Source organism: Bicyclus anynana, chromosome 21 (assembly GCF_947172395.1).
Source record: "Bicyclus anynana chromosome 21, ilBicAnyn1.1, whole genome shotgun sequence".
Lineage (NCBI taxonomy): Eukaryota > Metazoa > Arthropoda > Insecta > Lepidoptera > Nymphalidae > Bicyclus > Bicyclus anynana.
In genome coordinates this window covers 4,770,025-4,789,789 of record NC_069103.1, presented here as the reverse complement: position 1 = coordinate 4,789,789, position 19,765 = coordinate 4,770,025, and the positions used below count along the sequence as shown (strand labels likewise).

At 37.8% G+C, this 19,765-nt stretch overlaps 2 protein-coding genes across 2 annotated transcripts in view; one reads left to right on the top strand and one right to left on the bottom strand.

The window, feature by feature from the left end:
- Positions 1 to 12,683, bottom strand: LOC112047472 (zinc finger protein 551-like). Its single transcript, XM_052888179.1, has 10 exons — positions 12,309 to 12,683; positions 11,561 to 11,723; positions 9,850 to 9,972; positions 7,317 to 7,483; positions 5,859 to 6,040; positions 4,875 to 5,016; positions 3,989 to 4,114; positions 1,925 to 2,049; positions 793 to 912; positions 1 to 130 (listed from the first exon to the last, which is right to left on the bottom strand). The coding sequence occupies exons 1-10, from the start codon at positions 12,681 to 12,683 to the stop codon at positions 58 to 60; spliced, it is 1,596 nt and encodes a 531-aa protein (XP_052744139.1). The 3' UTR covers positions 1 to 57.
- A 301-nt stretch (positions 12,684 to 12,984) lies between these two features.
- The window catches only part of LOC112047456 (RNA helicase aquarius), a 110,174-nt gene continuing 103,393 nt past the window's right edge, over positions 12,985 to 19,765 (top strand). The window contains exons 1-5 of the mRNA XM_052887991.1: positions 12,985 to 13,163; positions 14,477 to 14,577; positions 15,648 to 15,804; positions 17,030 to 17,234; positions 18,257 to 18,449. Coding sequence (XP_052743951.1) covers positions 13,077 to 13,163; positions 14,477 to 14,577; positions 15,648 to 15,804; positions 17,030 to 17,234; positions 18,257 to 18,449 — 743 coding nt within the window. The 5' untranslated portion in view covers positions 12,985 to 13,076. The remainder of the gene's footprint in view (positions 13,164 to 14,476; positions 14,578 to 15,647; positions 15,805 to 17,029; positions 17,235 to 18,256; positions 18,450 to 19,765) is intronic.

Below are 19,765 nucleotides of genomic sequence, written 5' to 3'. Positions count from 1 at the left end.
CAGTTTTACTTGTATAAATAGGTTAACATTTGCCACAGTATATCTTCTACGTATCTTCTAACGCCCTTCACCACTAAGAGCTTGCATTCCGTGAAGAGTCCTTTTGTGTTTCCACATATCTCCCGAACGTCTGTACACATACAAATATGTACTTGGATTTTACAACTTACAACACAAAACATTATTGCATAAAATCACTAACGGGACGGCAGCGTGACGGCATCTACGCTTACTAACAAACAACTGAGTCTCTGCGCAACCGAGGACAGACGGACGGATGGACAGACAGACGGACATGGGGAAACTATAAGGGTCCTTTGTGGACTACGAAACCCTAAGGCCATTTTTAACCTTACACCACCTTGTGATTTGTGAACCACCGGTCACAAGTCCTTTAGACCTAAATACACACCACTATTTACCAATAGCAGTATAGTCGAAAATATCGGTCTTTTGTAGCGGGCAAGGGAGATGGGACTATTTTTTTTTTATTCTTTACTAGTTAGCCCTTGACTACAATCTCACCTAATGGTAAGTGATGATGCAGTCTAAGATGGAAGCGGGCTAACTTGTTAGGAGGAGGATGAAAATCCACACACCTTTTGGTTTCTACACGACATCGTACCGGAACACTAAATCGCTTGGCGGTACGTCTTTGCCGGTAGGGTGGTAACTAGCCACGGCTGAAGCCTCCCACCAGCCAAAAACTGACTGGGACAATGCTGTCGTTATTGGTTGACAATATATTGTCTTTCTCTCCTACGGCAGTAGGGTAAGTAGGAGGGTATTTACCTAAAGGCAGTTCCACACACGTCGCACTCGTGCGGCTTCTCTCCAGTGTGTATGAGTGTGTGCACGGTGCGCGCGTACGGACGCCGGAACGCAGCGCCGCAAATGTCACACTTGTACGGCCTATGAATAGAGAAAATACGTTTAATTTAAAAAAATAAAACATATAATTATTATCAGTTCACAGTAACATAATTATTTCAAGGAATAACATAATTATTTCTAGAAATAATTATGTTATTCCAAGAAATAATTATGTTATTCCTAGAAATAATCATGTTATTCCTAGAAATAATTATGTTATTCCTAGATAGAAGGACCAGGCCGGGATTCGAAATTAGGACCTCGTGGTTTAGTTGTTTAAATAGGCTTACTTATCATATTCTACTTAGAAGAACAACTATTTAAGTTTGTAACCCGCAGACAAACAAAGTAATAGACGAATATTTGTCATCCGTTGCATTCATTCAAAAAGAGATCCACTCATGTATGGACTCTGTAAAGAAACAAAACAAGAAGAGTCATGCTGGTTTTTGTTCACGATATACTTTCGGGATTTCTGCGCATGAATAGGTGAAGTCATCGATATAATGGCGTAGTATATGCCTTAAATACCTTTTGATATAATTACTGATTTGTGAAAACAAAATTGTTTTGAGAATAAATTGTGTGCCCTTATGGTGAAAACGGTATTGCATATCGCTACGCCACTGATCTAAGTCCTTGTCCAGAAGGGGCGAATTCGTCGCGAATCGTATCGCGCGAATTCATACGCGCATTGTCGAAGTACTATCAATAAATCGCGTCCACAAGCAACGCGTGAATTTTAAATACGCGCGTAAATAGTGTGCACTACGCCAGACTCTCGACGCACGCTTGACTTGCGCGTATTGCGCGCATTGCGCGCATTGCACGCGAGTCGAGATACTAGGAACGCCTTGTTGCGTTCAGTTAACGCGCGAACTTTAGAGCGAACTCCACGTTTCGGACTGAATTCCTCCCCAAATGCTCGCGCGTTGGTACGCACCTTGTGGACGCAACGGTCGCGCGTAATACGCACGAGAGAATTGCGGCGAATTCGCCCTTTCTGGACTGAGCCTAAATCATTCGTCTATTTGTTCCTCAGTCTACGTACCTCTGGTCGGTGTGTATCCGCGCATGCTCGCGCAGGCGCGCGGCGGCGGTGAACGTCTTGGGACACGCGGCGCACGCGAAGGGCCGCTCGCCGGTGTGCGTCCGTCTGTGGTCGTCGCGCTCCACCTGCGGCACACGCCATGGGAACTTACGTGACCTCTGCAGAATGTCATTGTGGGTACATGTAGGTGGCTTGACCCCATGTAGAACTTTCGTGGTAGGGTGTTTACGTACCACGTACATTCTACAACATGGGGTCAAAAGTAAATAGGCACTTTCTATACAAGCGCTTTACACTGTAGGCTGCATCATTGTTAGCCATTTTTGCCAACGGCCTATTGTTAAAAAAAAACACAATCTGTCTCTATCTCTGAATCTGCATCCTTGGTACAGTGGTAAATATTATAGTAAATACTCAAAATCGTTTGAATTCTAATGGTGCGTTTGCACACTTGCGTTTAAAACGACAAGGAGCACAAGCAAGTGGACGTGCATGTAAATAGTCCATTTGTGATGCGTGCCAAGCTTCTAGTCAAGTGCAACTCACGTCAAACGCATCATGGGAACTTACGTGACCTCTGCAGAATGTCATTGTGTTGGGTACACAATTTCCCTACCACCTACAAGGGGTCAAGAGTGAATTGGCACCTTCTATACAAGCGCTTTACATCGTAGGCTGCATCATATTTGCCATTTTTGCCAACGGCCTATTGTTAAAAAAACACAATCTGCCTCTATATCTGGATCTGACTCCTTGGTACAGTGGTAATCTATGAGATACGAGTAGAAATATTATGTTAAACACTCAAAATCGTTTGAATTGTAATGGCGCGTTTACACACTTGCGTTTAAAACGATAAGGAGCACAAGCAAGCGCACGTGCATGTAAATAGTCCATTCATGATGCGTGCCAAGCTTCTTGCCGAGTGCAACTCACGTCACACGCACCATGAGAACTTACGTGAGCTCTGCAGAATGTCATTGTGTTGGGTACACAATTTCCCTACCACCTACAAAGGTTCAAGAGTGAATTGGCACCTTCTATACAAGCGCTTCACACCGCTGCATCATTATTTGTCATTTTTGCCAAGGGCTGGCCAATTGTTAAAAAAACACAATCTGCCTCTATCTCTGAATCTGCCTCCTTGGTACAGTGGTAAATATTACAGTAAATACTCAAAATCGTTTGAATTCCAATGGTGCGTTTGCACACTTGCGTTTAAAACGTCAAGGAGCACAAGCAAGCGCACGTGCATGTAAATAGTCCATTCATGATGCGTGCCAAGCTTCTTGCCGAGTGCAACTCACGTAACACGCACCATGAGAACTTCCGTGAGCTCTGCAGAATGTCATTGTGTTGGGTACACAATTCCCTACCACCTACGTGGGGTCAAGAGTGAATTGGCACCTTCTATACAAGCGCTTTACATCGTAGGCTACATCATTATTTGCCATTTTTGCCAACGGCCTATTGTTAAAAAAAACACAATCTCTATGTCTGGATCTGCCTCCTTGGTACAGTGGTAAACTATGAAATACTTACGAGTACAAATATTATGTTAAACACTCAAAATCTTTTAAATTCTAATAGTAGTTAGTTGACTCACATAAAATTTAATATAAACAATATTAATTTCGTGTAGTACATGGAATAAGGGTCCGAAATATATCGATATCAATTAATAAAAGTTAAGGATTTCTTAAAAAACTTTATTTAAATATTACGTGATATTAAACTTACAAGTACGATTAATTCCCGATTTAGATACTCGCTTAGTACAGGGGAATGAGCACGAATACGAGTACGTAAACAACTTATTCAGGACTTTACTACTAACGTAACTGAGGAAACCACAACCTCTGAAAAGTCCACTAGCCTCCAAAACCAAAACTTGTCTCCAAACCACCAGATCTAGTAGAAATCCCACCGATTCGGCAACACTGGAGACGAGTATCCAGTTATCCACGAGAATCCAAATGGATGGTTCTACTCGTACACGAGTTGTTCGGCGAGTTATTCGCCGAATTACTCGGCGGGTATCTAAATGAGGCATAAGACATTTACCTTGACTTTGAAAGCCTTAGAGCACAGGTCGCAGGGGTAGGGTCGCTCGCCAGTATGCATGCGCATGTGGATGGCCAAATGTCCCGACTGGTTGAAGCGACGTCCGCACACACGACATGGGTAACCCTTCATAGATAAGGATCATCATTATCAACCACACGGCTCACTGCTGAGCTCGAGTGTCCTCTCAGAATGAGAGGGGTTAGGCCAATAGTCCACCACGCTGGTACTATGCGTATAAGCAGACTTCACACACGCAGAGATTTAAGAACATTCTCAGGTATGACAATCAGAACACACAACTCGATATTATAGACAATACTAGCGGACGCCCGCGACTTCGTCCGCGTGAAATTAGTTTTTCACAAATCCCTCGGGAACCATGGAATTTTCCGGAATGAAAAGTAGCCTATGCGTCAGTCCAGAGTAAAATCTATTTTCCTTCCAAATTTCAGCCAAATCGTAAAGTAGTAGCGGCGTTAAAGAGTAACCAACAACGTCCAAACAAACATCCATACAAAGTTTCGCGTTTACAATATTTGTAGGATTTAGGTATTATTTGCTTAGATAACTTTCGTATGCTGGATCATTGGCGTGAACTTAATAGGTGCAAAAAAGCACTGCCTAAGATTTTAATACACACATTGGACCACAGAATAAATAGTTCGACAAGAAATTTTCCAACTTTTCCTTATAATGAATACCCTACTGAAAAACCTTTGGCACGCTATTGGATACAGAAGGCAGTGATTCTTGAGACGGCGCGTATTGTAAGGAGGTTCCTCACCCTGACCACCGGTTGCTTGGGCACTCAAATGTCCCGCAAGGGATGGATTTTTTTTTTAATTTTTAATACTTAGTGTTTTGTAAGGTATCTCCAACTTACAGGTTTGGTGACTTTGTGCATTTTCTTGTGTGTGTGTAATGCGCACATACTGCCAAGCACCTTGTCGCACTCCTCGCAGACATACGCCATGAGTGGAGTTCCCTCAGGCCGGTCTTCACCACGCTTGTGCCGATATAGCTCTCTGTCGAAGTCAAAGTCGATTATGAGGGTCCCAAATGCGCCATTGGCAGAGAAGGGCAAACAATAAACTTAGCCAGGGTTTTTTTGTTTATCACGAATCTAAAACGGTATCTAGAACTATGTTAAATAGTGCATTTTAAATTCAAGTTTTTCATCTAACTATACTATTTTTTTATTTTTATTAATATTTAATATATTATAAATTTTTAAAGAATATTTGCCATGTTTTTTATAATATGACCAATATTCCCATTCCCCTCCAACTAGTCGGGAAAGACTGTGCTAGGAGTGGGTACGGCAATAGACCAACGGGGCGGGGATCGAACCACCGCCCCTCGTCGATGAGTCCAACCGCTCTTACCGTTGAGCTATTGAAGCTTATTTTTTATTAATTTATTTAGAGGGAAAGTTTTTGTAGGGGTATTCTCAGGTACTACTGAACTGTTTTTGAAAAGCCACGTTATTTGTGAGATTCACACGTGAACGGGAACTTCGCGGGTGAATCCGCGGAGCGTCACCTAGTCGTTTATGTAATCATTAATTAATTAATAAGACTTTTTTAAATCACTTTGGAATTATTGTGAGACATGCCATTAACTATTAACCATTGGATACAGCAGAAGACCAGCCACTCTAGCCATGTTACATAATATTGATTCTATTTCTACAATCGCTAACGCTTCGAAAACTATGTAAATGACATTTGTTATCGATTTTTTTTTAATTTCCAAGCATTAGCGTTTCTAGATGGCGTTTCTGGTATGGCGCCACCGTTGACATCTAAAATCTTGCTCAGCTTAAAGCACGAGGGTTCCACCAACTAGTTTAATTTAGTTTACTTACCTAGCCGTAGCAAACAGCTGATGGCAAGATCCGCAGTTCCACATCTTGCTGTTGACTGTGGTGTAAGGTCTTCGCTTGCCCGTACTCCGGCACTTTGCTCCTTCTATATTTGGATCGAACTGTCCGTCATCATTTTTCATAACTTCTGGAGGGAGCGGACTTGATTCTAATAATGATTGATCCTGCACATATGAAAGTCATTTTGGTATTCTATATCAATAAAATTAAGTGATCCAATGTCGTATTAATGTTCACTGTGTTAGGGGATGTAAAGCATCTCTTATGTGCTTAAAGTAAGAATTTACTCTAAGGCTCTAAGCTCACGGGTTTTTTAGTCAGTGCAGCACAAAATCGTGTTTTCTGCCTCTGCACGGGCAGGCATGACGCCTTTATTTCAAAATTATTTGACAGGAGTCATAATCGTATTTGTAAGAATATACTTGCTGTTCCCGTACGAATACGGGGACAAATAGAATAGAATAGAATAGAATATATCTTTATTTGTCCACACACGAGTAATAAAATAAAATAAACAAACAGAACATACAAATATCTGGTCGTGGACAAAACAGGTATCCACCTCAGCACGATGCCACAGCGAGCTGTGGCGCTGGTTTTCAGGTGAAACCTTGTGAGTTCACGGACGTGTCTACGTGACGTGTCTTAACTTAAAACTATTACATGAATACAAAGTAAAATAAAATAATGAAACAAGAACGAACAGAGTAATAAAATAACAAAATTAACATTTATGGGAAACTAAATTAACAAGGAAAATCAAACAATAACTAATACGAGTCAACTTGTAAAATGAACGATCTGCCGCCACCATAGTGTGCCAAATTATAGCCTATAGCCTTCCTCGGTAAGTGGGCTGTCTAACACTGAAAGATTTTTTCAAATCGGAGCAGTAGTTCCTGAGATTAGCGCGTTCAATCAAACAAACAAACAAACTCTTCAGATTTATAATATTAGTATAGATAATACGATATTTCTCTTTCTCCCGTTTCTTCTGTCCTTAAAGTTACCGTACGTATCCCATTACCGTACCGTACCGTACGTATTTCAGTTATCAATACTACTTCAGATACTCTACTCTCGTAAAACATTCACTTTAGTGCTTATTATTTCATTAACGGTAATTAATTCGAAAAACTGAGTAAACAACCACAAATTGTCTGTAAAAGATAGGCGAAAATTGTAAATGACAATGTCCGTTTGATGTAGATCCCTAGATATGAGTATTTTAAATAAAAACATGATCTATACACATCATTAGATCATTAGACGACAATAAGTGGGATGCCATTAGTCCGTAATTAAAAAAATTAAACAGTCTTAGAAATTATATTTGCTGTAAATAACCTGTCTATTCATAATTGGTTTCACGAGATTTTGTCAGTCTATCGCAGAAATAAAACACAGAAGAAAGGAGAGAATAAATAAAACAAGTTTTACCATATCCACAGGGTAAAAGTCCTCTTGCCCGAAACATACAAGTCGATGGCGGTCCATAGCGAGCCCATCCGCGAAGAGATAGCTACAGTAATTGCACACGAACATCGTGCTGAATTTGCGCACGGCAACACTGGTTTTGCCGGTCAGGTCGGTGCAGCATAGCAGCTCTGGAAACAGAGGCTAGACTGTTACACTGTTACCCTACATACATACATTGTGATGGACTTACCAATGCACAACTTTAGGCAATGTGTTAAAAAACATTTACTAAGCCGAGGTTACTACACTATTGATGAGTTCCTTAACGATAAAGGTGCTTGGAGGCCATTGGATCAGCTTCCACCTTCACACAGGAAGTAAAACTATGAGAAATTGTAATTGTTATCAATTGTAAATTATAATACTGTATGACTTTTTCATTTCAAAAGAGCTTCTTGAGTTTCTTGGTATCTTCTCAGCAGAACCTGCCTTCCAAACCGGTGGTAGAATCTTTACAAATAGTCAACTGACGTGTCAAAAGTGCTTTTAAATTATTGAGCCTACTTGAAATAAATGAATTCTGATTTTGGTTTTGATTTTTTGATTACAAAGGAAGCAAGAGCGTCACCGACCCATCGCCTGACTGAGAGCAGTGATATTTATTAACTTTCGAAGCGTTAGCGATTAAAGATAGAGAATCTATGTGTAACATGGCTAAAGACTGTGCTGTGACCTACATGGTCAAATTGTACTAAGTTTTTATTTTTGAGTTCTTTTTTTTATTCTTTACAAGTTAGCCCTTGACTACAATCTCATCTGATGGTAAGTGATGATGCAGTCTAAGATGGAAGTGGGCTAACTTGTTAGGAGGAGGATGAAAGTCCACACTCCTTTCGGTTTCTACAAGACATCGTACCGGAACGCTAAATCGCTTAGCGGTACGTCTTTGTCGGTAGGGTGGTAACTAGCCACGGCCGAAGCCTTCCACCAGCCAGACCTGGACCAATTAAGAAAACCTCAATCGGCCCAGCCGGGGTTCGAACCCAGGACCTCCGTCTTGTAAATCCACCGCGCATACCACTGCGCCACGGAGGCCGTCAGAGTTCTCTGTGAGACCACTAGTTCAACTCATAACTATAGAAGTAAATTTCTTAAATGTCAAGGAGGGTAGGGATGAGATTTGTGCCTAATCGACACGTTTAAAAGGTGGTATTTTTCCGAAACTTATACTTAGTGTGTTTACTAAAAATAAATTTGCTAAAAATTAAAAGCAGATTAACAGAACAAACAAAAATAAACCATTTAAAACTAAAATTGTGTGCATAGTAATTAAAAATAGTTAACTAATTACCTGCTTAAATGTAAATCGTTACATAACATTTTAGCAAAAAATATTTAATAACAATGAAATATGTTAACTGGTTCAAAAATATATATTATATGCTATAATTTTATATTATGAAAGTACATATAAGTTGAATCCTTTGTAGAGTTCTAACGACGAGACGCGTGGGCCAATGATCCTAATGAGCCTCACTAAATATAGCGGTCGGGGTTGCTTTGGTAACAGTTTCTTTATCACGACTCTGAATAAGGCTGCCAGCATCGATATAATTCGTTAGATGGGTCCCTACATATGTTATGTCATTACTCAAGTCAAAGACGTGCATGCACATCTTATTTTAGTACGCAACGAGCGCATGCTGTGAGTGGACGGGGACTTAAAAAAATATTTTACTGTTTTTTCTTGTTTAATCCCTTAAGGGATAATTCCCTTCGTGTTCATTTTGGAAATGTAAAAACACAAGCCGCTAGCACCGCAACACGAATAAAGAGGAAAGGTGCTACTTTCCATGGGTAAGTATTTGCGAAACAAATAACAATTTCGCGACGCTTCGGGGCGCATCTAACGATCTACGATCGATGGCTGCCAGAACAAAGTCTAGTAACAATGAATATGTTTTACAATACTTTTACACCTGCCAACAGGGTTGAGAGGTGAAAAAGACATGACCTCTCTGGCCTTGATTGCCTTGCTTTATAAACGAGAACGGCCTGTAGCCATGTGGCACGTCGATCCTCTTTCTACAAACGCTAACGCTTCGAGAACTATAAAAATGTTTGGAAATGACAAATCCGATCGACAACTCGATCACGTCACTACCATACATTTTTATAGTTTTGGAAGCGGTGCCACGGCTAAGGCCCAAGGTATGTTCTGGGTTCCATTCTCAGCCCCAGCCATTTTTTTAATTTGGTTAGTTATAGTATGTATCATTATTCATCATCATTATCAACCCATATACAGCTCACTGTTGAGCTCGAGTCTCCTCTCAGAATGAAAAGAGTTAAGCCATTAGTCCACCACGCTGGCCCAATGCGAATTGGCAGACTTCGCACACGCAGAGAATAAGGAAATTCTACTTATTATTGCTACTACGCCAAAAGTGGCGGAGCATTGCACAGAAGGCGTCGCTCATCGCTGCAACCACGACCACTCTGCCAAGAGTGCATGATTAAGAAGAACTTATTATTAATTATTATTATTATTTACCTCTCTGTTCCGTCTCCAGCGCCGTGGACAACACTCTTTCACAAACGTTGCACACGAGCCATTCGCAATCCAAGTTTGAACCACTGGCGTTGCTTGAATCTGTAACATGGAGGATGGAGGATTAATGATTAATATTTAACCGACTTCAAAAAGGAGGAGGTTCTCAATTTGCTCGGTATATTCTTTTCTTTTATGTATGTACTTGTACACCGATTACTCGAAGAAGCCTGGACCGATTTCAAAAATTATATAGGTGCCTAGTGTGATCGTAAATTTTTCCATTTAGTGCTTTAAAGCACTACAATTTCATGAAGGAATCGATCTGATGATGGGGCCATAATACGCCTACTTATTCGATATCAGATGATAAGTACCTACTGTAATCTTACCTGATGACCTGAGTCGTCACTGTGGTAAAAAAAAACAATTAGTACGTAGAATCATACTGCATTCCGAATCCGACCAATTCAATGTGTAATTAATTAACATTCCCGTTTAAAATCCGTTTCACGAATGACAAAATGTAGCCTACACATTTTGTTTCATGTGCTGTTTAAAACTAAGCATAGTTCAGCAATGCAATTAGGTCGTACGAATGCTTTGATTTTCTCTCGTTTTTGGTCCGGAATACGAACGGACCGGCGACAAAAGAACGAGCTACGTGCGCTCTGCATTTATAAAATAGGTCAGCAAATTGCATACGTACGTAAATGCTAACACTTATTAGTGTATTAAAGAGACAATTCTCGCTGCATCTTCCCATCGCGGATTTACGAATAACAGCTTTAGACTTCAAAAAATAATAGATAACCCAGAAATAAGCAATATAGATATCATGCTTATAGCCAAGTCGGGATTTCGGAACATTTTGAGTGAAAAAAGCTGCCGCTTTTTTCTTTCAATGAAAGCAGGATATCGTAGAAAACGTATATATACAAAGTTATTGAATAATTGAAAATATTTAATCAAAGTTCAAATTACGTTTAGGTGACATTAGTAAAAATGTCCATATAAAATTTATTTAAATAAAAATATATTTTAAATCAGATTTACAATATCGTTAAATAGTCTTATTCGTCTTTTGAATTAAGAATAAATAAAAACAAAACAGAAATCACACGGTCGAGTTATTCTCGAAAAGCGAGCCTGTCCCGCGCGGGGCATTTAATTTTGATTTAAAAATCGGGACGTTTGGCAACGCTGGTACATACATACCTATACGTAGGTACATAATAAAAAATGATTGTTTATAATTTATAAAAAATATTAGCTGACCCGGCAAACGTACTTAAAAATATCGTTCATCCAAAAATATTAAAATTACGATTTAAAGTATGGGAAAACGACAAATATAGAAAAAAAATCATTAAAAATTGGTTTGGCCTTTTAGAGGAAAATGATGATATTAGACTTAAATCAGCATCATATTTAGTCAAATATTTTTCTAATATAAAGACATCTTAATCCCACCAAAAATATTTTCATGTAAAGTAACGCTTGTACTATAAAAAAGTTATCACAACTTGTAACCGTTGTGTGTAGGGTTAAAGACGTCTTTTAAAACTAGTTAACATTCCCCTTCTCTACTCAAGTCATTCTCACTCACTTACGGAACACTTCGTACTATCTCGTCTCTTGACGGCTGGAGCAGAAAGATCAAATGACGCACCGATATACTCGTATATTATCTTATCAAAAACTGGGTAAGTACCTTCCAATACAGGATCTTCCACTGTAGAACTTGATGTAGGAACATTGTCAGAGCAGTGCAAAGATATTGTATGATCGAGCAGCTCAGCCTCAGTCGTGAAAATCTCATGGCACATCACGCATGAGTGCCAGGCCAATAGGTTAGGCCCAGTATATTCCTGTTCCTAAAAACAATTGTGAAAAAATGCCAGAATTAAAAGTCTAGCAGTTACTCTGTGCTTTATACTGAAGTATATTATATCTAAATCTATGATAAAAATAAAGGATTCTAAAACAATCAAGACACTATTTTTAACACGTTTCTATTTACGTCCTACATACTTATAACGACATTTTGCAAATCATTGAGATACGAGTATCTACTATTTTGTCGAGGTTGAATGCATAAGTTTTTAGAATGTGATTTAAGATAGTCAAAATAATTTGTAATTAATGATGATTTTAAAACGAGCTTTTTTTATATGATTGTGTAAGTGCCTCACGTGCGTCAAATCAGTCTCAAACGGTGAAGGAAAAACATCGTGAGGAAGCCTGCATACCAGAGAATTATCTTAATTCTCTGCGTGTGTGAAGTCTGCCAATCCGCATTGGATCAGCGTGGTGGACTATTGGCCTTACCCCTCTCATTCTGAGAGGAGACTCGAGCTCAGCAGTGAGCTGAATATGGGTTGATAATGATGATGAATGAAATAACTGAAGCAAACCTCGGTCGCCCAGTTATTACAAATTATACGTGAAACTGAAATAACCTTATTGTTTTCGGCATGCACTTGTACAGGTAATAAAAATTCGTTAACTGTGTTATCGTCCAGCAAAGTTGGCTCGTAATTGAAGAAATTATCTGATTGTACGACGTACAGTTCTGAGTTTAATTCATTAGTTTGTTGTTCTGAATTCAAAATTGAATTATTTTCTATGTTAAAATAACGTCCAGAATTATTTGAATTCAAAGATAACTCTGGTTCAACTGTTGAAATAAATGACTCAGTAGCGACATCTATATCTTTAACGTGTGTGTCGTTAACGTATGGGCTGTTACTGAATAATGGATCATCCGGTCCGTAGTGATCCCTTAAAGAATCTGTTAATTCTTTATACGGGAAATCAGGTGGATCAAACATCATTTCTGTTTTATATCTGAAACAAATATAAAAAAGTAAGTAGAGGTTTATTGCAGGTAGAGCACATAATGCAGATTTCCTTTTCTTGCATAATTGCTTTTCGCATTAAATTTTGTGAAGTGAGGCCATTAATCTAACGCTGTTTGGTTATATTTATTATCCAATCATTATCTAATATTTTTGAGAAAAACAAACTAAAAAAATAGTTTTCAAAATTCATCAGCTTGTTGTCGTTTCTGAACATTCTCATTTTTGTCAATGTCAATGTCATATTGTCACTGACAAGTGACAACTGACAACTCAAGTTGTAGTTGACATTTGACGGACGTTTTATTATTGTTAGTAAACGGCCGATTTCTTGTTATTTTACTATTTCCTAATATTTTAATTACAAAAATGAAAGTGGACGTGCAGCAGAATGTCGACAAGCCAAAAATACCACTGCCGACGCTCTCTCAAATAAATGCTGATCGAATAACACTCGTAAGTTATAATTCGGAGGTTATAATTTTGTTCATACAAAATCACAGTTTTCTGTAAATTTACAAGTATTCTCATCAAAAAATGTTTTGAATTAGATCAATAATACATAGAAGATAAATAAATGTCTGATACGACTGCAAGAAATAGAGTTTTTCTTGATTAAAACAGCTATCACTGCAGCTTCAACTTTTTGAGGTTGTTTACATTTCGAAATATTTTGCAATTTTCGCTAAGTTACAAAATTTGATTTCTTTTGTCATAAAACTTAACTTTTTAAACTACATATGCCATCAAACTTTATAATAATGCAGTCCGAGGTAGAATGTGTGTGTTTAATAATGATCCTAGATTCATTGCCTAACTTAGATCAATTTTAGAATTAATACTTTCTTAGTTGACTTAACTTGGGTTGGTGGTAGGATTCTTCCATGGCTTGTTGATAAGACATGAGCATCAAACAGTTTAGTGATTGAATACCACATAGAGCATTTAGGGGAGTAGGTATGTTATCCCTTCCAAGTTGTGCTCTGCCATCTGTGACTGCCTTGTTTAATATTTCTTGAGATTGCAACCAAGTACTGATCAAAGTGCAGTATATGCATAGAAATATAATTATGATAAAAAAAAGATGATGCACAGAAACTTTACTTAATTTATATTTACATAGTAAAGTTATATTTTTATGTTGATTAAATGCCAATCTTTAATTTCTTACTGAGGTAGTTAGACAACTAACAATTAAATTATTTATATTGATAAACAAGTTTCATGTTAATGTAAATTTAAAGTCCCAAAGTAGAGATAGATTAAATAGTTTTACAAAAGTTGGGTTACATTTAAAAATAATCTACTTCTATAATTGATCTGTATAGATATTATTTAAAAAAAAACCTACTACTTACTAAAATAATGAGTAATAAAAGGTTATAGAAGTTTTTAAACAGAGATAAGTTATAGTTTGTGTTTATATATGTAGAGACTATCTGAAATACATAACTCCATTATGTGATTGCATTTTTGTTGATATAATGTTTTACCATAATAATAATATAGCAGATTAGTTAAATTGTGTCCTATATTTTGAGACACATTAGGACATTTATTTTTAAACATTCAAGGCAGTTTGATAACATGTTTACATACCTACAGTTAACATACATATCAGACCGACTATAGGTACATATTTAAAACATTTCATGAAGGTTAAGCTGTTTTATATTTACGGAGCAGCCCACTGGTCTTGCTCCTACAAAACAAATCTATGTAACACAGCTCACTGAATTTATAAATCAATATGGTTTAATATTTTACAGCTTGCAAACCAGTACTGGTCTCCGCAAACCCAAGAGAATCACTTACCCTATGATGCTGCAATTGTGGAGTCAATATACCATGCAGAGATTCTTGAGTCCAAGTAAGTTGAAACAAATCAAATAGTAATGATAGTAATTGAAAATTTAAAATAAATGCGCCAATAAAAATTCTTAGCCCCACTGAATTTAACAAAACACTACTTCAGGGTCAATAACCTCATGGATTTAGTTCGTTGACCTGGTTTTATTTTTTAAAAATTTGCCAGTTATAAGTTAAATGATAATTTGTGAAATATTATTTGTAAGTTTATTTATAATATTGAGGGATTTTTTAAATATGATTCATTACTTTCATATTATTTTTTTAACATTATTTTAATTATTGATTGTTGTGATGATGTGATAATATTTAATAACAAAAAGCGATCTGTCACAGAATAGCTTTATTAACCTGTAAAAAAAACAGAAAATAAATATTACCTAAAAGTTAATCTGTAGGATAATATTACCATGATTTATGAATTTTAAATGTTTTATGAAAATATACTTGATTAATTTCAAACATTTGTAAATTCTATCACCTATACTAATATTATAAAGAGATTTACTGTAGCAATTATGAAAATTCTTTTACTAATAGTTAGGAGTATTATGTTGTGAGTGTTGTAAAACCGTGGGGTGTCGGGTAGTGAATTATATAGAAAAAACAAATTCATCTCTGCTCTCAAGTCTCAGTCTTTGCTTGGAGTTATTTTCTGCCATATGAATATGATGGACCCAACACCTTCTTGGTGATTCCATGGAATTCCAAGATATTATTATTTTTATTACTATTTTTAAATGGCTATATACCAGCGGCGAAGAGTGCAAGCAAGCTGATTCCCGTTGGGTTACCTTTAAAAATCCATGCATATTCATTGTTGTACTGTATCTAGATATTTATGAAGAAAGAGTAAAACATTTATTTAAAAACTTGTGCCACATTTAACATCTTAACATTATTATAGTGCCTGATACCCTGACCACTTAGGCAACATATGAGAAACCGGAGTTTGCTATATGAATTTATTTTTCATTGGAATGGCTTATCTTCATCTAAATTCCATCCTTCGCCACTGGTATATACTATATACTATGGTAAAACAATGAGCTTTCTTTTTGTCAATTACAGTTTCGCAGTTCGTCGTATCATGATGCTGGAGTTTTCCCAATATATGGAGAACTATTTGTGGCCACACTATGAGGCAGGGAAAGCGTCACATGCTCATATGATGTCAATTATTGTCATGATCAATGAGAAATTTAGAGAACGAGTTCCTGCTTGGCAGGTGTGTATGAACCATTATTATGTTTAAATTTGACTGAATTAGAAAAATTATCTATACTAATATTGTAAAGAGAAAAGATTTGGTTGTTGGTTCGTTTGTGTGGAATATACTCCAAAACTACTGAACCGTTTTCAAAAAAAAAATTCACTGTTGGGATGCTACACTATCCCTGGGTTCTTTAAGCTATATTGTATCCCTATATTCCTATGGAAACGGGAACTACGCGGGTCAAACCGCGTGACGTCTGCTAGTTAAGATGTTAAACAGTTGCATAATTGAGGTTTTTGACACTCAAATTCAGTAGTAGTAGCCTAGGCCTTAGGTCTTCTGCTTTTGATCACCGCGCTGGCCAAATGCGGATTGGCAGACTTCACGTAGAGAAATACGAAAATTCGTAGTACGCAGGTTTCCTCACCATGTTTTCCTCCACCGTTTGAGACACGTGATGTTTAATTTCTTAAAATGCACAAAACTGAAAAGTTGGAGGTGCATATCCCGGACCGGATTCGAACCTACGCCCTTCGAAGGTCAAGAGGTCATGTTCACTGGGCTATCACATCTCTCTTACAAGTGATACTGACTATTTATTCGAAGAAATTTTCAGTTTAAATTCTCAGATAGGAAGTTGGTGGTGTTACACCTCCGTGCCTTGGCGAGCACGTAAAATCGTCAGTTCCACTTTTAAATATTGGATAGAAGCAGGCGTTACTTTGCGGAAGTTCATCATGATTATATAATGATTTATTTATTTTGCTATCATCCGCGAAAATTCGGCGAACCCATGCGACAACGTCACCCAGGTCCGACAAAATACTCTCTACGTACGTTTCACCCCGAAACCGGAGCATCCTCAGGAGATGTTGACTCTACAACGTCTTTACAATTCGTACTTTGCAATTGCACGTTGTAGAGTCAACATCTCCTGAGGATGCTCCGGTTTCGGGGTGAAACGTACGTAGAGAGTATTTTGTCGGACCTGGGTGACGTTGTCGCATGGGTTCGCCGAATTTTCGCGGATGATAGCAAAATAAATAAATCATTATATAATCGTCAGTTCCGCTTATTATCATCTGATAGTGGTTGTTAATTAAACATTATCACCTTAAGTCTGCCAACCCGCATTTAGAGTTGTATGGTGGGTCTAAGTTCCATATCTCCTACTATAAGGAGAGAGGCCTAGCTCTGTATACTGATAATGATGACTCCAAAATGTTTAACTTTTCAGGCATTTCTCAAAAAGCCTGAACACTTTCCCGCCTTCTTCGAACAAGTGCTAAGAGCCAGCGTTCTGGAGGAAACGAGAAATATGCGCGAGCAGACAGCATTGCTTCTATTTCTGAACCATTGCTTTGGCAGTATGGAAGTGCAGCTATGTAGGGACCAAGTCAAGAGGCTGGTCTCTCTCAGTATGTGGATCAGTTTGCAAGAAGGTTTGTGGATATTACCTTTTAATGATTAATCTTTACCTTTGGTATGATTAATCTTTACTAATACGATAAGTTTGTGAGTTTTTGAAGTTGTAATCTTTAGATCTACAAAACCGATTTTAAGGATATGTGAAAATTCTTTTAGCAATAGTTTATACAACTTTAAGGTACATCTTTATCAAGTAACATAGGCTATATTTTACTCCCATGTTTCCATCAGAACAGGAGGTATGCGGATGAAACCGCGGGGCTGTCAGTGAATAATAATTAAAAAAAAAAATTGTATTAAGTAACTCTACCTCTAAAAACTGTTTCTGTAGATATACTATGTAACTTCCGATCACAATATCCTAGGTTGGGCTTTGAAATATTGAGTATTTCTGTCTTCCAAGAAATTGACGTTAAAAATTCTCATTTGCCTTCTCTGACATGTTGGATTTGTAGTGACGTCACATGCGGGCATATGATTCAGTTGAGATTCAAAGGGGTTGACATATGATTCAGTAATTATATACAACGAACATAGAACCTTTACAGTCAAATAAATTGGGATGAAGAATCTTAATAAGTTTTAAGAAATGCATAGAGCTGAGGCAGCGCCCCTTTCAGCCGAAGCCTTAGTATTAAGTTAGTATTAAGTCTCATGTTTACTCTTAATTATTTTATGTTTTTTGGCTGAATAAATGATTTTATTATTATTATTAAATGTGTGAGAACATGTCTCAAGTCGTAGGGACTAGTGATTGGCGTAAAATAACATATTATGCGAGAAATCGTTTTAAGCGTGATCATATTAAGCGGGCTCTACTGTATACGAAGCTTCTAACCGCCAAATTACCCTACAACTCCTCTTTAACAGCCAGTTTCTTCATGTAAAGCTAAAGTAACAGTAAAAGTAGTAAGTAGTAAAGAACTAAGAAGACTTTATTGTTCAGTGAATAAGACCGTCACTTTTGATTTATACCGTTACTTTGAATGTTACTTGCGAATGAAGAAACTGGCCGTAATTGAAAACTTATTTATAGGAAGAAGGAATCAAGAGTTCAAAGCCGTGCCAAAATGGCGTAAGTACTGGCGCGCTATCCAGAAGAAAGACAAGCCGGAGCTCATGGAGAAGTTGCTGTGGGAGCGGCGCTACTTGCAGCGGCTGATGATCAAATTCATGCGTATCCTGGAGAGCATTCCTGAAACGGGGGACTTTGATGCTTACGCGGTCAAGTTAGTAAATATTCATTAACTAGCGGACGCCCGCGACGTCGTCCGCGTGTAACTCTACTACTACCCTACCCTGAGCCTACCCCTACCCTACCGCTACCCTACCCCTACCCAACTCCTATCATACCCCTACCCTACCACGCGACGGAAGCTTAAAAAATGGAGTAACTTCTCCCGTTTTCCCAACATTTCCCTTCACTGCTCTGCTCCTATTCATCGTAGCGTGATGAAAAGTATACTATAACCTGCCCAAGAGTATGAAGATTAATTGTACCAAGTTTTGTTAAAATCCGTAGAGTAGTTTTTGTTTATATGTATAACGAACATACAGACAGACAGACAGAAAGACAGACAGACAGACAAAAATTTTACTGATTGCATTTTTGGCATCAGTATCGATCACTTAACACCCCCTGATAGTTATTTTGGAAAGATATTTCATGTACAGAATTTACCTCTCAACAGATTTATTATAAGTATAGATTTAATAATAATAATGAAGCCTGATATTTTTTTGCATAATATTATTGCAATATATCATTGACACCAAAGATTTTATACTGTAGATACTTATGTCACTAATGCGTCGTAACTGAGACGCACAATAGTGGCTAATTGTCTTAATTTCATTTAGTCGCAGATTTAACAGACCTAGATTAACATAGGATCTAGGATTGTTATTATTATCGACGGTCGAGCGGCGCAGTGGGTAGTGACCCAGCTTTCTGCATCCATAGCATGGGTTTTTTCCAGTGTCCGTGTGTATTTATACATTATACTAATAAGTATTTATATGTAGTATATAAATGTATATGAATATTATAATATCAACTATCTTAGTATCCTTTACACAAGCCGTATAACATAACACTGTATGGTTACTTTGGGGCTAGATAGTGAAGGGCTAGATTGAGTCTTGATAGCCCAGTGGATATGGCCTCTGCCTCCGATTCCGGAGGCTGTGGGTTCGAATCCGGTCCGGGGCATGCACCTCCAACTTTTCAGTTGTGTGCATCTTAAGAAATTTACTATCCTAGGAAACCTGCATACCAGAGAATTATCTTAATTCTCTGCGTGTGTGAAGTCTGCCAATCCGCATTGGGCCAGCGTGGTGGACTATTGGCCTAACCCCTCTCATTCTGAGAGGAGACTCGAGCTCAGTAGTGAGCCGAATATGGGTTTATGACATAGATAGTGAATATGTATTGTTTAAGTATATTATTATTATTTATTATTATTATTTACATAGGGTACGTTATATCCTGGAAAAATACATACTTATTTTTCGCGGGTAACGCCGTGGGGCGCAGCTAGTTATA

Coding starts and splice junctions, on each gene's coding strand:
- LOC112047472 (XM_052888179.1), bottom strand. CDS start 12,683: ATGATGTTTGATCCACCTGATTTCCCGTATAAAGAATTAACAGATTCT. Junction 7,484..9,849: donor GCTGGAGACGGAACAGAGAG/GTAAATAATAAT, acceptor CTCTGTTTCCAG/AGCTGCTATGCTGCACCGAC. Junction 131..792: donor GTGTGTGGAACTGCCTTTAG/GTAAATACCCTC, acceptor GTATGTGTACAG/ACGTTCGGGAGATATGTGGA.